General features: G+C 39.8%; 1 protein-coding gene and 2 long non-coding RNA genes across 4 annotated transcripts in view; 2 read left to right on the plus strand and 1 right to left on the minus strand.

The window, feature by feature from the left end:
- Positions 1 to 484: 484 nt before the first annotated feature.
- LOC124865459 lies at positions 485 to 4,060 on the plus strand. Of its 2 annotated transcripts, none has more exons than XR_007037602.1 (3): positions 485 to 699; positions 782 to 2,814; positions 3,530 to 4,060. It is a non-coding gene; the product is annotated as an uncharacterized LOC124865459 (long non-coding RNA). The 2 variants fall into 2 exon arrangements; XR_007037603.1 differs by having other exon boundaries at positions 486 to 999; positions 1,185 to 2,814.
- On the minus strand, positions 1,669 to 6,887 carry LOC124865460. The gene is made up of 2 exons (XR_007037604.1): positions 6,440 to 6,887; positions 1,669 to 1,962 (listed from the first exon to the last, which is right to left on the minus strand). It is a non-coding gene; the product is annotated as an uncharacterized LOC124865460 (long non-coding RNA).
- Positions 6,046 to 21,662, plus strand: part of LOC124865458 (palmitoyltransferase ZDHHC3-A-like) — a 35,573-nt gene continuing 19,956 nt past the window's right edge. Inside the window, exons 1-6 of the mRNA XM_047360552.1 lie at positions 6,046 to 6,172; positions 12,289 to 12,697; positions 12,847 to 12,971; positions 14,262 to 14,358; positions 14,824 to 14,905; positions 16,645 to 16,775. Coding sequence (XP_047216508.1) covers positions 12,362 to 12,697; positions 12,847 to 12,971; positions 14,262 to 14,358; positions 14,824 to 14,905; positions 16,645 to 16,775 — 771 coding nt within the window. The 5' untranslated portion in view covers positions 6,046 to 6,172; positions 12,289 to 12,361. The remainder of the gene's footprint in view (positions 6,173 to 12,288; positions 12,698 to 12,846; positions 12,972 to 14,261; positions 14,359 to 14,823; positions 14,906 to 16,644; positions 16,776 to 21,662) is intronic.

A 21,662-nucleotide genomic window follows, 5' to 3' on the forward strand; every position in this document is an offset into this window, starting at 1 on the left:
GCTTAAAATGTATTCCTTTATAGGTTTAAACACCCCAGTCAAATAAGCCATTGGATGTTCTGGGTTTCTGTATAACTGTCAAAACATAGCTTTAATTTGCATATATCGAATAAAGGCACTTTTTTCCCAGCTGATTTTGTTCTTGAAAACTCTTCAAGTTGCCTAATTTAACATCTTAGCCTCTCTTTCCAATTTATATTGCTTCATCTTTTCAAATCAAACTTTCAAAGTGATGTTATAGGGTTGAATAGCTGTTGCTGTATCTTCTTTAGTTTAATCCAGGCACCTCAGAGAAATGTCTGGACATCATTTCTTTTTTTCTATGAGACTCATGCATGCTTTCCTTCAGGTTTTTAAGACTTGGTTCATTTCACTTTTTATGTTGCCATTAAATGCAGCAGAGCCAGTTTTCTGAATGTGTACTTACCTCCTCCACCTGCTCACCTTGTACAGGTATGCTGTCTACCAGCGTCATTTCATAATTTGAAGTCAGGTCTTCTTGATCTTCTCCCTGTCTTGTCATCTGGCTGTGTGCAGGTTGGTATGTGCATGCAGTGCTGTGATCTCTCTCACTCTCCCCCTGCAGGGTGCAACTGGCAGGTGCAGCTCTACAGGTGTCTTCCATGAAGACTAATAAGGAAGATTTTTAAGGAGCTGGAACCTAGAGGAAGGTGCCAGCCCGTTAGCTCACTCAGAGTGGTAATCTGTCGCTGCGTTTGCTACCCATTGACTGATCTTTTGTTCTCAACTCTTTTCGGAGTCTCTGTTCCTCCTTTTGCAGGACTTTCCTCCAACATTGGCTTCTCCCATGCCCCGTTGCTCCGTGTCTACTCTGTTGGATCTCGCTGAAAGCACTTGAGAGAAAGATGCCAGATTGTCAGTCTCCCTTTCGCTCCCAGAACCAGCCTCCTCGAAGCTGAGAACCATTCTTCCTTCGGTTTGCTCACCTGCCTGTCCACCCTCCACCTCATGCTGGAACACCTTCCGAAAAGCATCCAGGTGACAAAGAGAGATGCAGCTTTTTCCACAGAATTACACCATCTGCCAAACTCTGCCTCAGTGGACAGACTTGCCTTCCCTGGAACTTTTAACTACAAGTTTGACAATAAGCTTAATCTCTACCCACACATTACTTTACCATCCATCCACTGTGAAGATTTTAACATCTAACCTCTCTTCTGTAGTGCCCAGTCAGATTGTCCTCAGACCCCCCTGATGACTAGCCAAACCATTTACACTGCTCCATATCTGTGCTGACTGTCAGTCTAATCGCTCAACATTATGACGCTCCTTCTTTTATTACACTTCTATGTGTTACTGTCAGGATTTGGTATGAGGACGCAGAGCAGGTAAGAATCAATCTAAATGTTTGTTTAATTGTAATAAGAGCAGAAAACTGTCCTGCACAAAGAGGTGAGAGTGGTAACATTGGAAGCATGGAGAACAAAGTGCATGAAGTCAACGATAGGAACCAGTAAAGAATGACAGAGATTGTAAATACAGGGGGAAAGTGAGAGGTTGAGGTAATTGGCAGACTCAAGTGGGCTGAATGAACCTGAAGAAAGAAGGCCGAGTAAAACAGAAGGAGACTGGGACTAGACATAAACAGAATATCATCGTCTTTCGTACCGATCTGACCCACATGCAGAACACACTCAGGAGACAGGAGAAAGTTTAAAATGTTTATTGTAACTGGTTTGATAAGTGAATCAGGAATCTGGGAACAGAGAATGAGTCTTTAATTGTACATGAAAGATAAGTTGGATTAGTAAGGTGCTGGAGGATATTGGAAGGGAGAATGTGCTTACAGGAGATGAGATGCTGAACCGCCAAGGAGGAATGAGCGGGGTCTGGTAGCAGATGATCAGCCAGAGGAGGGTGAAGTTGATCCAGGAGGAAGATGAGCTTGGTAAAGACTAGTGGGTCTTTGCAGGGCAGCTTGGAAGGTGACACAGGGGCAACCTGAGGAAGAACACACACGAGGTGAGATAATCCTTAGTGAATCAGGAACTACGGAGGGCTAGAGCTATACCACAGTTGCCTAACACTCAGGCAATGAAATGCTGGCTGCAGATTCCTCTTAACCCTCTCCTAATGAGGCTTGAGGATCCACACCTGTCGCAGCACCCAGCCACCGTGTTCAGACGCCACCTAGCGGAGGAATAAGGACCCAGCAGGCAAAAGAGGAGACAAAGTCTCCCAGACCCCAACACAAAGCACTAAATAATTAAAGACAAAGATCTAAATGGAATAAACAAGAATACACATGGAATAAACCAAGCACAAGGACTACTTTTTAAAGCAATACCTAACAATGATAAAGAACACTGACTATATCAGAATAAAGAAATTAACAATACTGAAAAACACTCAAGAAATATGACATTTGCAAATAGAATTTACTTGAATTGGGCTTTTTATTGAGTGTTGTTTGGGGACTGGTGGCTTATGCAACCATCCTATCAACCTTCAAAATTGGAAGACAGGACTTAGATCTTTTTCACACCTAATAGTCCAATAGACCCAAATATTATTGTGACACTGAGCTGTTGCTATATATTTTTGTATTGGTTGTTTACCCACAATGTTCTGTGTTGTTGTCCGCTTCCTGCATTTAGTTCCGTTGAAACAGACTGAGATCTGTGCTTGAAGAGGTAACGGAGTTCACCTTTTTGGTCCACACCAGTGTTTGATTGCACATTCACACCTTGCCAAAAGACCCAGACTATCCAGGCAAATGCAACCTCAAACCATACAGAGCATCAAGTCAGTATTTTCAGAGGAAGATAAGAGAGACCAGAGCCAACAATGCAGGTGAGCTGATAGCTACTATTGCTGTGAAATGTGATGTTTTTAGACATGCTAAGTGTCTGCTATCATGTATGTGATTCTGGTCCTGTAGAGTATGCACCTACTGCATGCACAGCCTACAACGAGTTAATGAACCCCTGGTGTTTGCTTATCTTGGCTAATTATTTATGGGCAATAACGTGGTGGCAAAGTTAAATGAGCGGAAGTGCTGCACTGTGCAGGGAGACAATGGGATTGTCCAAGAATAATCATTCCCACTTGTGCAGCAGCAGGCACTGTAAGATGCTGACAGAGTACTGAGCATGGCAGTTGGGTTGTGACCACGCTTAACTGATTAAAAACAAAGGGGAAGGAAGGCGTGTAGCACCATGGTGTCTCATCTGCTGTCAATGAACTGGTCAGACCCTGATTTAAGTAAGGCTGTATCGTTGTTTAAACAGAAAATGCTGCTTTATCTACAAGATAAAGAAATAACAGATGAAACCAAACAATCTTGTGAAATTCAGCTCAATCTAAGCTCATGATTGATTCAAAGGCTCCATTTAATGCTGTACAAACAAAGATCTGCACCCAGAGTCAGAACACTTGCACAAAAATGCCAGTTGACAGATAAGTAAATGAATCATTGAGGTTATTATTGCAAGCACAGCACATGAAGCTCTGATGGATTAACTGAACAGCAAGTTAAAAATATATTCTCTCAATAATATGTTTGCAGGAGGATGAAAATATGAAGGCATCAAAGGACATTGGACAAAGTGCTTCAAAAAGAGCAAAATACTTGATCAACTGGATCACATCCAAAGGACCAAGCATGGGTCTCCTCAAAACAAGCTTCACAAACATATTTCAGTCCAGAATAACCACAGGCAGTGCAATCAATATGGGTGAAACAGGTGCAGAGGCAACCATGTTCCAGAAGCAATTTTACGCCATTACTGTCAACGGGACATTCATGCATAGCATTGAAAACAATGCCAGACCATTCAAAAAACACAGACTGACTGTTAGTCCAGATATAGCAACACTGAACGTGAAATGTATGCAAAAACACCCCACATACCTGTACAGGTAGTCCTTCACTGTGATAACAGATCGCAAACCATTTATTGATAAGTAGGGTTGTCATGTTAAAAGCATTTCAATCTCCATACCGATGCTAAGAGTATTATTCTATCAATACCATTTTCAATGCCAAGGCAACCTTTTTGAAGGCACATTTCTTTCTAATAAAGAGCAGAAAATATGATCAGTTGCAATATGACAACATTTTCATTGCATTAATTAGGGCAAAAATGTGGATATTTAGCTCCCATTTAGAAAAAAGATATATAAAAGCCTCTCTTTCCATAATATTAAAAGTGTTGCTTTCCAGGATTGCAAAACACTAGATAAAATAAAATTTAGAACAAATGCTTATATGCTTTATGGAAGTACATATCTTTAATTCAGTTTTGTAATTATTTCATTTTTTATTTTTTTGTGTATTTGTGTACTTCCATTTACCTGTCACCATGCTACTAATACACGTGCATTTCCCTCTGAGGGACAAAAAATGATTGTTCTATTCAAAAACCTGTGTTATCTGTGTTAACATAGATGTCGTCCATAACATAGATAGATGTGGTCCATAGACAAGGATCTGGTCCATATTAAACATTTATATAGTGTGGAAGAGGTTCTGGACCATGCAGCTGTATTGAGAAGCAGCCCTGTTCAATTTGTGTTTCTGTACATTTTTCTTTGGCAATCAGCTATAGTCAGCAGGGTATAGATTGCTATGGGATCTGATTAGTTTCTGCTCTAATAGTTAGTACCAGTCTAGGTCCACCATTTATTAACACATTGTTATTAGCCTCATTAGCCACTAGTTACTTTACAACTAAACAGAACAGAGGAGTAATGAGGGGACATGCTGGTCACTTCATCGCTTTACTACTTATTAGCCAATACAATAGTTCGTACCCGCGGTAGATTGAAGCATTGCACGGAGCAACATCCTAATGGGATGTTGAGTACAACAGGATACACATCATTGGATCAGTTGTCCTGAAGACACAGCAGATCACTGGACTTTAGTGAAGGGAAGTTTCTTCAATAGCAGTTAAGCAATAAAGTAGAACTAAACGCACAATGTGTCCCATGCCACCTATGTTTTTTACCATTTAAAAAGGGAGATGTCCTACTCTAGGTTTATGCTCAACACTCAACGCTGCTGACTTCCACTTCACCATTCCTTTGGCCCCATAATGCTGACTTCATTGTTAAAAGTGCATATGTGTGCAGGATATTATTCATTTGTAATTTTATTTATGAATACCCAGAGGCAGCTCAGAGTAGGTTTATGACAGAACTCTCGTGAACAAGGCTTGTATTTGTTCCCGACTCATTTGCCATTTTGCAAGTCTGCTGGGTCCCATTTGACTGTCAATGCCACCAGTTGTTTCTTATGTATGGGTAATTAACACAGCGTAAGGGCCTGTACGTTGTCTGCAAGAACAGAGAAATTTGTTAGTTACTCAAGGTGTCAAAAACAAGAGCAAAGTTGGTTCTGGCCAGGATTTTTCATACTCCACATGAAACTCAAGCGCAGACCTACTAGGAAGTCCTCATAGAACCCTTCCACTTCTGACTTTGTCAACTTAGTAATCATACCAACTTCAGATTTTAGACCAATCAAAGAAGAACAATCTGCATGAACTATGGGAGACAGTGTCTCCCATTGAGCTATGCAATACAGAAACCAGAACTTGCATGGTATTGGCAGTGGGTGGTTTGGTGCACCTGCAAGGCACAGTGAGGCAAAGACTTTTGAACTAAGTCCTTGTGACAAGGAGATGAATACAGAAGCTACGTCTGTCCAAGAAACTAAAGAACAATACAATTACTTTCCATTTACTTTGGTTCTCATCTGTTCATGATTTTTGTTTTCTTAGATCACATTTAATCCATTATTTAACAAGAGGGGGCACTCTAATTTGAATTCACTCAGATTATCTTTGTCTGATATTAGAATTTGTTTGATGATCTAAAACATGTGCAACACAAAAGTAAGGTTAAATACTTGTTCATACCACTACAGTCTTATACACACAAACAATTCCTACTTCATAGTTTAAGTTAATATTTTTTTAATGATAGAATTTGACTATATATTATGTATTAGAGATATTAATCCATCACGAACCACACTCCATACTAGTTGGCGGCGGTAATGCACACCTGATGTTTTTTGCCAACCACCAGTAAACACTAGAAGAAGAAGAAGAAAAAGGGGGAAGAAGAAGAAGAAGAATATGGCAACGATAGGTGCTACCATAGCAGCAGGACAAGAAGCGAGCGGAGGATGCTTATCTTCAAGGTGAGATCCATCGGAACATAGTAAGGGTCGTTGTTACTTACAGACAGAAAAACGCCTCTGGGTGTCCACCGTTTTAGAGTAAAAAGAAAGGAGACTGTATCAAATAAAACCTGACAGGGATTTTACATTTCTCCCATTTTAGCTGAATGGCTGCATTTAGCTAAATGGACTGAGCTGACTTTCAGTTCGTGTGGACTGGAAAAAAGAAAAAGAAAAAACGTATAAAACTTGCTTTAAGCCAGCCCTTACCGAACCAGCTAACTTTACCTTCACCAGTCATTATATTGTCGCTCCAACGTGTCTGACGTTGACTGCTAGCTTGTCTGTAGCACCAACAGAGACACATCGGCGTATGTTGAAACAGACCGAGCTGGGAATGAGTGACCCACTTTACTCCCTAAAAAAGCAACAAACATCAACCATACTAGACAGCTGGTACTGTTCTGCTCGTGTATTTACTGCTTGTTGTAGAATATCCAGTATCTGTGTTTCGGTTTCACTCATCTGTGATGTCTCTTCCGGCTTATGTCGTTTCCGAACTATACGAGAAAACAGATTTTATTTTTATTTTTTTTGGACAAGCCATAAGAGTTTTGGACATGAATCATAAATAGGATTATAAAAATAGATGTTGATTCGAAGCAACTTTCATGCGTTTGCAGAGTTATGCCATGATAATGTGTGAAGTTTAACAATAGAGACAACAGCAGTGTAATTTCTGTCCCTTAATTTTCACGGGAGGTGTGAAAAATGTTGACCAAAGATCATTAAAAATGACCTAATTCAAATATTTTTACATATGGCCATAAAATGATTGACAAATGACTATTGATAAATGTTTGGCCTTTTTACTGGTCGGAATAAATGTCCTTAATTGTCTTGAAATTATTTCTTTATTTCAGGCAAAAAATCTAGTTTTTTAATAAAGAATATAAGACGTTTTAAAGCTTCAAAATAGTGACAGAAAATCTTCTGCCTTTAGAAAAGAAGTCATTTGGATTTTACTCTTTCAGTATAGGTTAAATCCTGAAATTGACCTATAAATTATTTCCAGTTTTTGATGGAAGCCAGATAATGCGCCTTCTAATTAAGCATGTGTTCATGTCTCAGATAAGTAGACTTTTAGTATAGGTTTTTGAAAACCGATAAAAAAGACAAACCGATATACCGTGAAAATTTTCTCTTCATGTAAATTTACAAAGTGTTGTTAAAGCCACTTTTCAGCAGTACACCCCAGCTGTCGTTACAAGAATAAAAGAATAGACAACCAACAATTGATGTGTTTTTTATGGTATTTTAAATCACACTACAATGTAATGTAAGAGGTAAATCAGTCTCAAGTATTTTATCATTTTTAAACAATCTAATTATCAACCTGCCTTGCATTCTTTTCCTTTCCCATTGAACAATCAAATTTTGTACATCAAAAAAAAAAACATGTGGGCCCGTATTCACAGAGAATCCAAGGAATAGAAGTAGCTCCTAGTGACGTTTCCCTCGTTAAGATAAAAGTTATTCCCGAAGCACCTTAGGCCTTAATAGAGCTCCTAAAGTGAGGAAATGTTAAGAGTAGTGAGGAGGACTTTTAGTAATCCTAAGAGTGTCTTAAACAGAGAAGATAGATGAAAGACAGTGACTTAATAAGATAATAGGAGCTACTTTTAGTCTTAGGATTTGTTGTGAATACCTAGGAGATAATCTTGCTTTTAGTTTTGTAAATTGTTTCTATCAGAGATAAGGAAACATCTCCTAAGAGAAAAATCACCAGGACCTACTGCTTGAATCAAGGTAAACATGTAGTACTTGTCAAACTAATCTGTATTTACAGGAATTTACTGATGTGAAATTTAAGCAAGAAAGCAGTTCAATAAAAACAAAGACAAACGAGGAAAAAAAATCTGCTTCTATTGATAAGAAGTTTCAGGGGATTTGGTTGGAATAAACCTACAGATTGAACCTTCAGTAACTTGTTGGTCAACCAATTCGGGTACTAAGAGCATCAATACCTTCTCAGACTTTTCCCCAAACCAGTCCAGTCATCTTCTCTGATCATCTAACTCTCTCAAACGATGGGGACTAGAGGGAAAGAACAAAGGAAAAGTACTATTCATCCCAGTAGCTCCTTGTCTTTGAATCTCACTGTGGCCCTTAGTCTTACTGTGGTCCCTAATGGGTCCTGTGTGACCGAAGGAGAGGTCTCTCCTTTTTTCAGGGGTCACCTACAGACAGCGTGCTCCAGTATCTCACACCTGTCTCTCAAGGTTGGGAAATGGCCCAGTGTTCTTTGACTTGGCCTTGGGGATTGCTTTACACAGTTTTCTCTCTCTCTGCTTCACGCAGTTTTCTTTCTCTCCACACAGATACAGGCTGTACTTGGTCTGTTGTGGCTCTCAGCAAAATCAGAGAATGTTTTGGCAAAATCTCCCCACATCTGAATGCAAAGTGCTTTCTCCTCAGTATGGCAGAAAAAGGTTAACCGACAGCAGTGATGAACACAAACTGTGTGTTTTCAAACAACAGCAGATCAGGAAGTCGCCCAGAAGGGATGTTCTTGTTAAAGTCAGGAACGCTGACAACACACTGATGTATCTCTAGCGTGTAAGCTAGAAAGCATCTGTTCCTTCTGGAAATCAATGTCATGTCAGGAAAAACACCAAATTAACAGCCAACACACATACCAGATGTGTGTCATAGAGGGTTGGAGTTCTAAAGCCTCTTCTTAACTGTCCTTATCAAATGGGAGATGTTTCCACAAATAATCAGAATAAATCTTCTGAACTGTCAAACAGTTTTAAACTAGGAATTTCTCATAGCTAAGAAATATTATGTCATCAGTGTTCAAAACGAAACTTTTACTTCCGAATCCCCTCATTAACTAGAGCATCATAAGAACAATTCTTGCTTTTTAGTTTTATCAACACATCAACAAACTCTGTTCTTTAAAGATCTTTATCTTGAGTTCAGTAAAAATGAGATAAATGTTCTCAAATGCTTAGATGCATTTTTTTTCTGACCTGAAAAACCAGAAGTCAGTATCAGCCAGTAAAAGCCTGAGGGGTGCAGTTTGCCGTCATTTATGAACCACTTTTCTATGTTTACGGTCTGATTCAGAAAAGCAGTCCTAAAAAAGCCCAATTTACCGAAACATCTATACCACCATCTGACCTAACCACCAGTTACTCTGACATACTCTACCACACCATCACCGACAATAGAAGAAAACCAATTCCCCAGTGCCTCCTCGTACTGAGATAAGTGTACAGCATACTCGGCCACTGCTCAGAAGATATTGAACCTTTTCAAATTATTTTTCATTGTTAAGTGAAATTGCAAATAAACAAATGTAAAGGTAACTACAAAAAAGTAAATGGCAATGACACATTCAGGTGGTAAATGTGAGTCATCTGTTTTTGTAGAGTGTAGAGGTAGGGGCACACATGTCCAGTGAGCTAAAAATAATTGTACAAATTATTGTAATAGAAAATTAAGATAATATAATATTTAAAAATATTATATATATAAAGTAGAAAAAATGAATTGAATTTGGAGCTTCCTGTCCAACAGCCATCAGCTAGGTACGTAAATTCATGGCATAACAGGTAGCAGATTGCAAACTAAGGGTGCACCGATCAATCGGCACAGATTTCCTTAATTTTGGGAGATCGGTGGATAAGATAGGCTTCACGTTTAAGTATCGGCCGATGACTCAAAATTAAGGGGTCGATCGATCAGCCGACTGATCAATCTGTGCATCCCTAGTATTTAACATTATGTTTGGCAACTTTTTACAGATGCTGCACTGTAGATCAGGAAAGTTCAGTTAGCATTCCATCTAGTTTTGTAATTTTTGATAACCATCATGATATGGTTTTAAATTAAAAGTCAAGTTCAGACAACTCATTGTTCCTTCTCTCCATACTGTAAAACTGTTTAAATAGTGGTGTAATACTGCCTGACATCTTCTGTTTGTCATAGAAACCGAATGCTGGGCACTAGGTCATTTTCAAATAGCCTAGAGATTCTATCTACAGTGTATAAAGCTTTCATGAGTGAAAAACTTTCAGCACTTTTATTAATTGGGGGTGCACCGATTGCAGTGTTCTGGCTGATACCAATTTTTTTGTTATAGCTGACACCGACTAGTGTTATAAGGTTACAATGCACCTTCAATGTTCCAATCTCATTTTATTGAAAAACACTGAACAATACCCGTAAAACGATACAAACTTGTTTTACCTGCAGATGAGGCAGTGCTCATGTGTGAAACGTTTAGAGCAATGCAGTTCTTTAGTCTTTCATTTTCACATTTTAAAAACAAAGTTTGCACAACAGGTTAGAGAAGTAGAAAAGATCGATTTCACATGTATCTGCCGCTCAAAATGAAGGAAACCAACCCTAGTATTAATTTTGACAGAGATGTTTTACATAAAGGTCCCAGTAATTTTCCTCTCATGAAAACAGAAACACTGCTAAATTTGGAAGTTGAATCTTTGATATTATATGATTATGGTTACGTTGTTTATCTCTGTTTAAGGCGGAGGCTGAGACAACTGTCCTGCTGCTTTGAATAGTGAGGATTAAGAAACAATCTGTGGCCGCCTAACAGTGAACAAAGCAGGTCAACAACTCCTCAAGTGGAGGAGAGGACCAACAAGCTGCTGAATCATGCATGATTGTGTAATGCAACACACCTTGTGTGCCGTGAGCCCAAGAGCAGAGGGAATAATTTCTGATCACAGGAAGGCCTGATGTAATTCAGCCAGAGTGACAATAATACCAGAGGTCACGAACTGGGGCTGGAAGATAATTATGATCTCACTCTGTCTGCAGGCGAAAGAGATCGTCGATATAAAAGCGCAGTGAAATAATAATCATTCTGTCAGAACTCTGAGAACAGAATGAGACATGGAGAAAGTGGAAACGTCCTGCAGATGAAACCTAATAAATGAGCACGGAGATGACCAGAAAGCTGCTGTGCAAATGTCCTCTACTGTCATTCCTCCTTGAGATGTGGAGCTCACTCCCCTCGGTGGAGTGAGCTCTGAGCTTCTCTGGAGGATCCAGGAAGAAGTAGAAGCATGTAAAATAGCCTCACATAACCAGTGTGAAAGGTGCTGGGCAGACAGCAGCTATCCTGCAGAGTTTTCTCTGTAATGCACGACAAGACACAGGGTGCAGCGCAGTGTAGCCATATTCACCACACAACATGAGAGCGCGCGGAGAAGATGAGATGATGAGTTTCCTTCTCAGAGTTATGAGGAGGAGGATAGAAGCCATTCAGAGTTATCACTCTGGACCTGAATTAAGGTGATACTTTTGGGTGTAAAAGCAGGATTAGGACGCAGCACAGCTTCGCACCACAGATAAATCATTCACTCTCTTTGCAGATGCCAGAGCTAACTAACAGCAGAGCTGTTTTAAGTGACAGAATTTTCATTGGAGCCTGATCTAAGGTTCAAATGGAGCTTTAACCAGTGCAGGCAGGACCGGCTAACACTGGGCGTTCTCCCGTGTCACAAACCGATCCGCTGCTGTTCTGCCAAATCTGTTCCAGATCAGGTGGGGATGGAGGCTCCAGTCTCTGTGTTGGGGACCCCCCTGGACATGATGTTCGCTTCTCTGTCCAGGACACCGGGGATGTAAACTGTTCTGATGGAGAGCAGGTTCTTGCATGCCCACCAAAGCAGTTGTCTGGCAATGTTTAAGAACTGAGCACCCTTGTTGGTTTATATAAGCTGCTGCAACTTTGTTGGCTGTGTGGATCAGAACATGCTGGTCCCGCTGCAGAGCAGCAAAGTTCTGTGTCACTTTCCACACAATAAGAAACTCAAGCACATTTATGTGGACAGAAGTGTGATCTGGCCACTTTGCTCCCACTACTTGGGACAGACACGCCTCTCCCCATCCTAACAGTGATTTGTCTGTGAACACTGGGATGTGTGAAGCAGGCCTGCTGAGGGGAACTCCCTCTGACAGAGTGTGGAGGTTTCCCCAGTGGGCCATATCTGCTCCCACTGAAGGAGGGACAAAAATCATCCGCCTCTTTGGGGTTACAGGATTGATACTTGATAATTTGCACATTGCTTCTTCCTAACCTCTGACCCTCCTTCCCCCAGCATGTGTTGACTGAGGCCTGAAGGTTCAGAGGCTGTGGCAGCAGGACCAGCGAGCATCCAGCTTCAATGAAGGATGAAGAGCCCAGTGCACAGATGCAGGGATGTGGAGCACGGCCGTGCTCAGACAGGGGCAGGGTCGAACTGCCTACAGGCTGAACAACGCATCCCTATCTCCAAAGATGTCATTACGTCCTCTTCTGCCTCGGCGCTGTGGTTCATCAGGGATACCTGTGGCATCGTGTGTGCTGTTATCACGTGGCTGCTGGTGTTGTATGCTGAGTTCGTGGTGCTGTTTGTAATGCTGCTGCCCTCCAAGAATCTGACCTACACCGTTGTGAACGGGACTTTGTTCAACACTCTGGCCTTTCTTGCCCTTGCCTCACATCTCAGGGCCATGTGCACTGACCCTGTATGTATAGATAAACAGATGTATTTCTCATTGCCATCCAAAACATTCTAATGAAGTGTTATATTTATTCTCTGCCCAGTAATGTCATTATTTAATGATTGCTGAACTACATGTTACACTGAAGACCTACAATATTTGTTTTGTACCAGGGGGCAGTGCCAAAAGGGAATGCCACTAAGGAATACATAGAAAGCCTTCAGCTGAAACCAGGTCAGGTAGTCTACAAATGTCCCAAGTGCTGCAGCATCAAGCCTGACCGAGCACACCACTGCAGGTAGGACAGAAAGAATCCTTTGTTACAAAGTCAGGCTGTCTGTACAGTTTACCTTAGGAAAACAAGTCTAATAGAATTAGCTGAGCCTACATGGAAACCTTGACCAAGCTGGTAGATGGCAGCATCATAATCATGTCTAATAAAATCAGCTTGATCACAAAAGTTCAATTCTATACAGTTGAATGTTGATTTGTTATTTTAATCATCTTATGTTACTAATGTAATGTTATAAAAGCACGCTTGTAATGTGGTGGATTATTATAGAGATTATATTTTGAAAAAAAAAGAAAAAAACAACATTTGAGTCATTTCACCTATTTTCTCAATTTACTGCCTTTTTAATTTGTTTCCGTTAATATTTCTTGCAAGAAACCAAATCTTTCCACTGAAGACAAAAGCCCTATAAAAATAACTGTATTCTATTTTTGTTCAGTAGAAAATCATGTTTAGTTTTTCTCATATTCTTGCTTATAAGACTGACTAGTTTTAAGCTTGTTTATTTGGGTGAATCTGCTACACATTTTTCTTCTTGTTAAAACATGCAAATGACAAAAGCTACATATAGAAAGACAAATGACAAGCAATTTCTACCAAATGTAGTATATAACTTAGAAACATAAAGTATGTGGGTTCCAGCTGCAGACTTTCATGTTGGATGTTTGAAATTCTTTTGTGATTTCAGTCTTTTCTGCAGTTTGATTAAATGATTGTTGACTGATCCCTGCACCTGTCTCTGGACAGTTTGGTTCATGCTGTTGTTGTTTCAGGTAAAAGGCTGTGGCTGAGTTAGCAAACTAGTTTGTCATTCAAATGTTGAACCACATAGAAAGTGGAAAGTAGAAGTTTGAGTCTATTTGTCTTATTTTACCCCTTAGTATAGTTATGTGTTTGTGCACACATACCTGTTACCTTTAGGACATGTTCTAGTTTGATCTCTTACTTTCTGAGTAATTGACTCATAGTAACCAAACCTTGGTCTTAATAAAGTGCGATGTCATTTTAATGATTAGAGTTAAGGTGTGAATTAAGTTAAGATTAAGGTTTCATATGTACTCACAGTAGTTAGAATTAAAGTTAGGCAAAAAATTACATAAATGAGTGGGAGTCCATACAATGTCCTAATAAGGATAGAAATATAAACTGGTTTGTGAGATTTGACAATCCTACAAGGTAAAATAATACAACCTGATATATTCTTTTAGGGTGGGTATTCTGGGAGGAAGGGAATATTTGTAACATTATTCATTCATGTTTTTGGAATTAAATTCCTTCTCACTGTTTTATTTGCAGTGTATGCAAACGATGCATACGGAAGATGGACCACCACTGTCCATGGGTCAACAACTGTGTTGGTGAAAACAACCAAAAGTACTTTGTGCTTTTCACAGTAAGTTCACAGTGAAACTGAAGACTGTATGATAATATATTAGTTTTTTTTTCACCAACAGAATTTTTACACAGTTTTGAAAATAATGGAACCATTTGGTCCGTCTGTCTGTTCATTCATTCTCCAACTCTTTAAGTCTATGGTTTTTGCAGGTTCCAAATTTAGCGCTGTAAAAAATGTCTAGAATGAATTCAAAGTTTACTATTGTATTTGCATTTTTAAAATGGACTGAGAAATGTGGACATCTGGGAAAAGAATGGATACCTGACATAAAAATGTGCTTAAACATGGCACCAACTTACCTGTCAGCTTTTATTTCTCTAATGCTATATGCCTCATCCTAACAGATCAGTTGTTACTACTTTCATAACACAAAACAGTTTGTCTGTAGTTCTTAGGAAGTTGGCAGTTATTTTGTGTTAAAATGTTTCACATGGTCCTATCATGTTTTCTTTTTCGACTTAGATGTACATTGCACTCATCTCTCTGCACTCTCTGGTTATGGTGGTCTTCCATTTCCTCTACTGCTTTGAAGATGATTGGACAAGTGAGTTATTTTTCTTCTGTCTCAGTGATCCATAATAAAAAGTTTAAAAAAAACTGTGATTATGCTGTAAAAAGCTTTCTTTGAAATGTTACTGCACTTTATAGATTAATAAAATAAGACCATGCATACATTTTTCCATCACTGAAGAATGGCGGCATGTGGCAGTGCAGTGACTTCTCAAGCTCCAGGACTTATGTTTGACAATGTTGTTGCTTCTGCAAATAAGTGGCTAATACACAGCCAAACTGAGCCTATTATTATAATGGAAAGATCGGTCGTAATAACCGCAACAGTGGCTTTGAAACTCAAAGCTACGCTCAGCAGGCTGTAGCAGAAGTGGCATGGTCAACTGCGGCGGTTAGTGGGCTTAGAGGAGGCGGTGTGCACAGAAGCAGAAGAGGTAAGTAGGGTGGGCCATTGGCCAGGTTAAAGGCTAATATTTTAAGATTATAGATTCCGACACAGTTTCTGACTAATGTCCACTCCCTGGATAGCAAAATGAATCTCCTTCGACTTAGGATGAAAGTTTACTGCAAGATGAGGAATTATGGGGCGCTTTGTCTGACGGAAACCTGGCCAAACGAGAGCATGTTTCTTGTGGACTGCAATCAGCTATTGGGGAAAGCCCAGGGGTGAGGGCTATGTACTTACATAGGCAAAGGTTGGTGAACAAACTGTACTCTGGTCAGCAGCCAATGCTCTGAGACAATGGAACACCTAATGATAAAATATGTCAGCTGCACTACCTGCCTCATGGGTTTACCATGGTGCTCATTGTGGTTGTTTACATTCCACCAGATGCTAGGGCCAATGAGGCACAGTAGGAGCTTCACAATCACATAGTAGTTCACTTCAAAACAAACACCCGAAGGTATTTTATATGGTGGCTAGGGATTTTAGTCATGTATTTTGACGGACATTCTGCTCAAGTTTTATCAGCATGTCACACATTGGAACAACATCTTCGACCACGTGTACACAAACATAAAATGGCGCATACAGAGCGTTCCCCCACCTTGGGTTCTTCGACCACATCTACATCAGGATGATCACTGACCACTGCCCTTTACAGGAGCGTTACAAACCAACACAGAAGACCATCACTTTGTGGCCCAGTCATGCTGCTGCTGTACTTCATGATTGTTTTCAGTAGACTGACTGGCAGATCTTTAGAAAGGCAGCTTTCTAAAGCTTTCTCTTAAAGAGGAGGCTTTACTGTTCACAAAACAATTCCCCAAATCAATTTTGCAAAAATAGTTTTAGTTTACTTAAACAGACACAATGACATTTAAAGGTCACTCAGACATGGCTAACTCTGTAAACATAACGGTACAGAAAGCACCTTTTGTTTCCCAGCAACTCCCCATGTCTGATATAATTAAAAACTAGAGAAGCACACCTTTCTTTTTCTTTGCAGCACTAGAGACCTTTTTCCTTTTTTTTCAACCGTAGGCAGACAGGAAGTAGGGCAAAGAGAGGGGGAGACATTCGACAAAGGTCGCTGGGTCTTGCATAGTAAATCTGTAAGCAACAATCAGCCACCCCGGCTCCAGAACAAAGAGTCTTTGTGGCTGTTTGTGTACGACTGATTCCCTCCTATTCAAAGCCTCCTGGTTTATTTCGCTGTCTCTGCCGCACCAGTCAACAATAGGACATCACTGTATCTTTGACTGCACTTTAGCAGTTTGCCATATAATCCTTGACTTACCCTTTCACTTCCATGTCCTTTCATTACCCAGAGTGCAGCTCCTTCTCTCCTCCAGCAACAGTCATCCTTCTCATCCTCCTGTGCTTTGAGGGCCTCCTCTTCCTCATCTTCACCTCTGTTATGTTCGGCACCCAGGTCCACTCCATCTGTACGGATGAGACAGTAAGTGGCCTTTTGACTTCCTTCTGCCCTTCTCTCATTATTTCCTGTTGTTTCTTTCTTCTTTTTGGACCTTCCCAAATCTTTGCCTTACTTGTTCAGTTTTCCCCTTCAAGTTCTAAAACCAACCCTTCACATTACACTCATGCTCAGCAGGTTTGACATTTTTTTTGTTTTGTGTGAATTTGTGCACACCCATTTTTGAACAGTACATGTTTCCATTATTGTTTTAAAACAATAACAACACTTTGCAAGATGGACACTTGCATTTTCAGAAAGCATCTAATGGAACTGATCTCAGCAGCTACATGGGTTATCTAACTTGATGCTGTGTGGGTTTGTCTTTCTATGGTTGCATGGTCTTGTGTTGAGGCTGCACTTAAGCTGTATTATTCCTTACCGAGGTTTTTCTGCAGTAAAGTCTGCTGTTTACTTCTTTAATTACCAAATTAAAGAAGAAACGGGTTTTCTACAACCATCTGTCTCCCCCTATACCTTTTCAATCAAATTTGTATATCTGGTATTTTGGTAATAGTTGATAGTATTCAAACTCTCTAAGCTTTCTCAAATTTTGACATGTTACGACTAAAAACGTGAATGTATTTTAAACGGATTATGTGTGGAAGTAAGTGCACAATTCATTGTTCTGTAACACATCTTTAAATGTTGACACCAAAGCAATAACTGAGGGTTATTAATAAGCTATCATTAATCTTTGCTTTATTGCAACAATAAGGTTTCTCATGCAGCTACAGTGGAGAAAGAACAGCAGACTGAACCAGCACTTCATGCCAGCGAATGCATTTATCAACAGAGAGAAGCTCTCCACCTAACTAAATTACTCACCCAAAACAATATAAAGCTTGAATATAAACATCGGTGGCATTGGAAAAAATCAGCTAAAGTCCAAATCCAGCCTGTCTGCAGCATGTGAGATGCAACAACATACAGGTCCACGTTAGATCAGAGTGGGTTCCCCAGCAGCTGTGCTTTTATGGTGCATTTAAGTACATCTTACACTGCATTTGTCTGTATGTCAAAACAACTCCAAAGTGATCCTCAGTTGTCTCCACAGTATTCTTTTTTTAATCCTAAACAACAACAATGACTATTATTGAATCTCCAGTCAGTTCTATAGTGGCCATTTTTTATTTGTTTCTCTTTATTGAAATGTACTGAAATAGTATCTAACCCTGACTTTAACCCTGAATATACAGGTCCTTCTCAAAAAATTAGCATATTGTGATAAAGTTCATTATTTTCCATAATGTAATGATGAAAATTTAACATTCATATATTTTAGATTCATTGCACACTAACTGAAATATTTCAGGTCTTTTATTGTTTTAATACGGATGATTTTGGCATACAGCTCATGAAAACCCAAAATTCCTATCTCACAAAATTAGCATATTTCATCCGACCAATAAAAGAAAAGTGTTTTTAATACAAAAAACGTCAACCTTCAAATAATCATGTACAGTTATGCACTCAATACTTGGTCGGGAATCCTTTGGCAGAAATGACTGCTTCAATGCAGCGTGGCATGGAGGCAATCAGCCTGTGGCACTGCTGAGGTCTTATGGAGGCCCAGGATGCTTCGATAGCGGCCTTTAGCTCATCCAGAGTGTTGGGTCTTGAGTCTCTCAACGTTCTCTTCACAATATCCCACAGATTCTCTATGGGGTTCAGGTCAGGAGAGTTGGCAGGCCAACTGAGCACAGTGATACCATGGTCAGTAAACCATTTACCAGTGGTTTTGGCACTGTGAGCAGGTGCCAGGTCGTGCTGAAAAATGAAATCTTCATCTCCATAAAGCTTTTCAGCAGATGGAAGCATGAAGTGCTCCAAAATCTCCTGATAGCTAGGTGCATTGACCCTGCCCTTGATAAAACACAGTGGACCAACACCAGCAGCTGACACGGCACCCCAGACCATCACTGACTGTGGGTACTTGACACTGGACTTCTGGCATTTTGGCATTTCCTTCTCCCCAGTCTTCCTCCAGACTCTGGCACCTTGATTTCCGAATGACATGCAGAATTTGCTTTCATCTGAAAAAAGTACTTTGGACCACTGAGCAACAGTCCAGTGCTGCTTCTCTGTAGCCCAGGTCAGGCGCTTCTGCCGCTGTTTCTGGTTCAAAAGTGGTTTGACCTGGGGAATGCGGCACCTGTAGCCCATTTCCTGCACACGCCTGTGCACGGTGGCTCTGGATGTTTCTACTCCAGACTCAGTCCACTGCTTCCGCAGGTCCCCCAAGGTCTGGAATCGGCCCTTCTCCACAATCTTCCTCAGGGTCCGGTCACCTCTTCTCGTTGTGCAGCGTTTTCTGCCACACTTTTTCCTTCCCACAGACTTCCCACTGAGGTGCCTTGATACAGCACTCTGGGAACAGCCTATTCGTTCAGAAATTTCTTTCTGTGTCTTACCCTTTTGCTTGAGGGTGTCAATAGTGGCCTTCTGGACAGCAGTCAGGTCGGCAGTCTTACCCATGATTGGGGTTTTGAGTGATGAACCAGGCTGGGAGTTTTAAAGGCCTCAGGAATCTTTTGCAGGTGTTTAGAGTTAACTCGTTGATTCAGATGATTAGGTTCATAGCTCATTTAGAGACCCTTTTAATGATATGCTAATTTTATGAGATAGGAATTTTGGGTTTTCATGAGCTGTATGCCAAAATCATCTGTATTAAGACAATAAAAGACCTGAAATATTTCAGTTAGTGTGCAATGAATCTAAAATATATGAATGTTAAATTTTCATCATGACATTATGGAAAATAATTAACTTTATCACAATATGCTAATATTTTGAGAAGGACCTGTATATTGCCCCACAGTCTACTATGGGGTTGGAGACTTCAGGCCTTGAGAGCTGGAGTCCTTCCAGTTTAAAATGTTGTTGCTTCAACACATGATCTAATCATTGAAGATTCTACTTACCCTGTCAACCCGGGTTAAGTTGAGTGTTGAAAAATGTTCGAATTTCAAAACATTATTCCTTATCCCAATACTTAAAACATAAAAAGCTAAGATTCTAAAAGTTGTTTTTACATAGTTTTACATATAGACAGGTCCATCTTTAATTTGCCCCAAAACTTGCTCTTTTTGTCAAAATCATTGATAATTTTGATGTTTTAGTCACTGACAGAGAACCTACAGATAAATGAACACTCATTGAAGAATCATAAAAGGACACCTTGCTGCTTTATTTGTCTTCGATCACTTTGTTAAACAGGACAATGTGGGTTTTGAACTTGATCTGGTTTAGAAGCCTAGCAAAACACTGAAACACAAATATTTCAGATTTTTAGAAACAAAATAAAGGTATCACAGATCACATTGTGATTTAGGGAGCTATATTTAACAGTCTTACACATTTTTAAACTGAGCTGATTAAAGTTCAAGATACCAAAAAACAACAAAATAGCCATTTACTAAAGTTGTACACCTCTTGTTTATGGGCAGTACGATGCATTTTCAATACACTGCCAACAAGCAGATTCATTTTAGATACATCGATGGAAAAAACCAAAAAAAAACGATACTGCACAATTCACCCCTGTGTCACTATGTACTTTAAATCAAAGAAGTGTGATTCAGTGCAATAAGAAATAATACTATACTAGTGTATATAAATCCAGACTTTCAATGAACAAAGCACTAAGCCTTGGAGCAAAACTACTGTATAATACCTCTCGGGCTGCAGATGTAATAAACATCCATTCAGAATATCAGCAGTTTGCATCAAAATACATTTTTTATATCATGACAATAAAGCATAATTAGTTTTCCCTCTAAAATTATTGTATCGTATTTTATCATAGTCAATCGGTTAATCTTAACATCCATACTTTTTACAACACCATTAGTAGTGAAACGTACAGTTAATGAAGCCTAACTAGGTTTGTGCTAATTGTTTTGACTATGAATCTGAATATATTATTTAATATTTATTTATTATCAAAAATAAGTCAACTCAAAGTAAAACATATTTCAATCAACAAACTCTTCACTATGCTAAAACAATCCAACTAAACTACCAAGCAGAATTAAAGAATAAGGAAGACTAATGGGCTTTGTACAATATAAACAAGTTGATTAAAGATGATTGAAAACAATGACTAAAAGAGTGATGCAACATTACCATACAATGTTATTTATGTTTAAGAACCAAGTGTTGGACCATTTGTTTGCTGAATATTGGACCATTTGTACGTTGCTGGACGCCACTAAGTGTTCAGTGTCATCGGCCATTTTGTACCCCAGGATGGTCTGGTACTACAAATCCCAGCGGGAACCGCGGCTGATAGGACGGGGGCGTCGCAGCTCTGATGTCACAGTGGGCTATAGAACAAATGAGCCCCTCCCAACTGGGCTTTTCAGCTTGGAACCGAGACGCGGTTACCTCGCAACTGGAGCGTCATTCTGGAGAAGAAACTCACAGGTGGACTTTCATTAATTCTCCGATTGGCCAGAAAACTAAGCGAATTAAGCTTACAAGAATAAGAAGGCTTGTAAGTTTCAACTTTACCGATCGAAGACGTGGATTTAACACATAACCAAAAAACCATGGAAGTTTCAAGGAGAAGAAATTTTCATCCTTGTTATTTTTTTTGTTTTGTTCCAGTCGACTAGTGACGGTCCGTCATATTTTTGACCTTTCTGCCAAGGAGGCCAAAGGACGAGGACTCACCGCGGATGCGTGGAAACACCCCCACCCTTTTTTTTTTTTTTTCTACCTCTGCTCCAAGGAAGACTACACCAAGTAAAGTCCGTTCGTTTTTTTATTTCTATTAAAATAGCTTGGGCAGGATAGAGTAGGATTTTAGGGAAATTTAGAATTGCCACATATAGTCTGTGTTCGAAGTGTATTTGCATGCCAAGTGTT

Source organism: Girardinichthys multiradiatus, chromosome 3 (assembly GCF_021462225.1).
Source record: "Girardinichthys multiradiatus isolate DD_20200921_A chromosome 3, DD_fGirMul_XY1, whole genome shotgun sequence".
NCBI lineage: Eukaryota > Metazoa > Chordata > Actinopteri > Cyprinodontiformes > Goodeidae > Girardinichthys > Girardinichthys multiradiatus.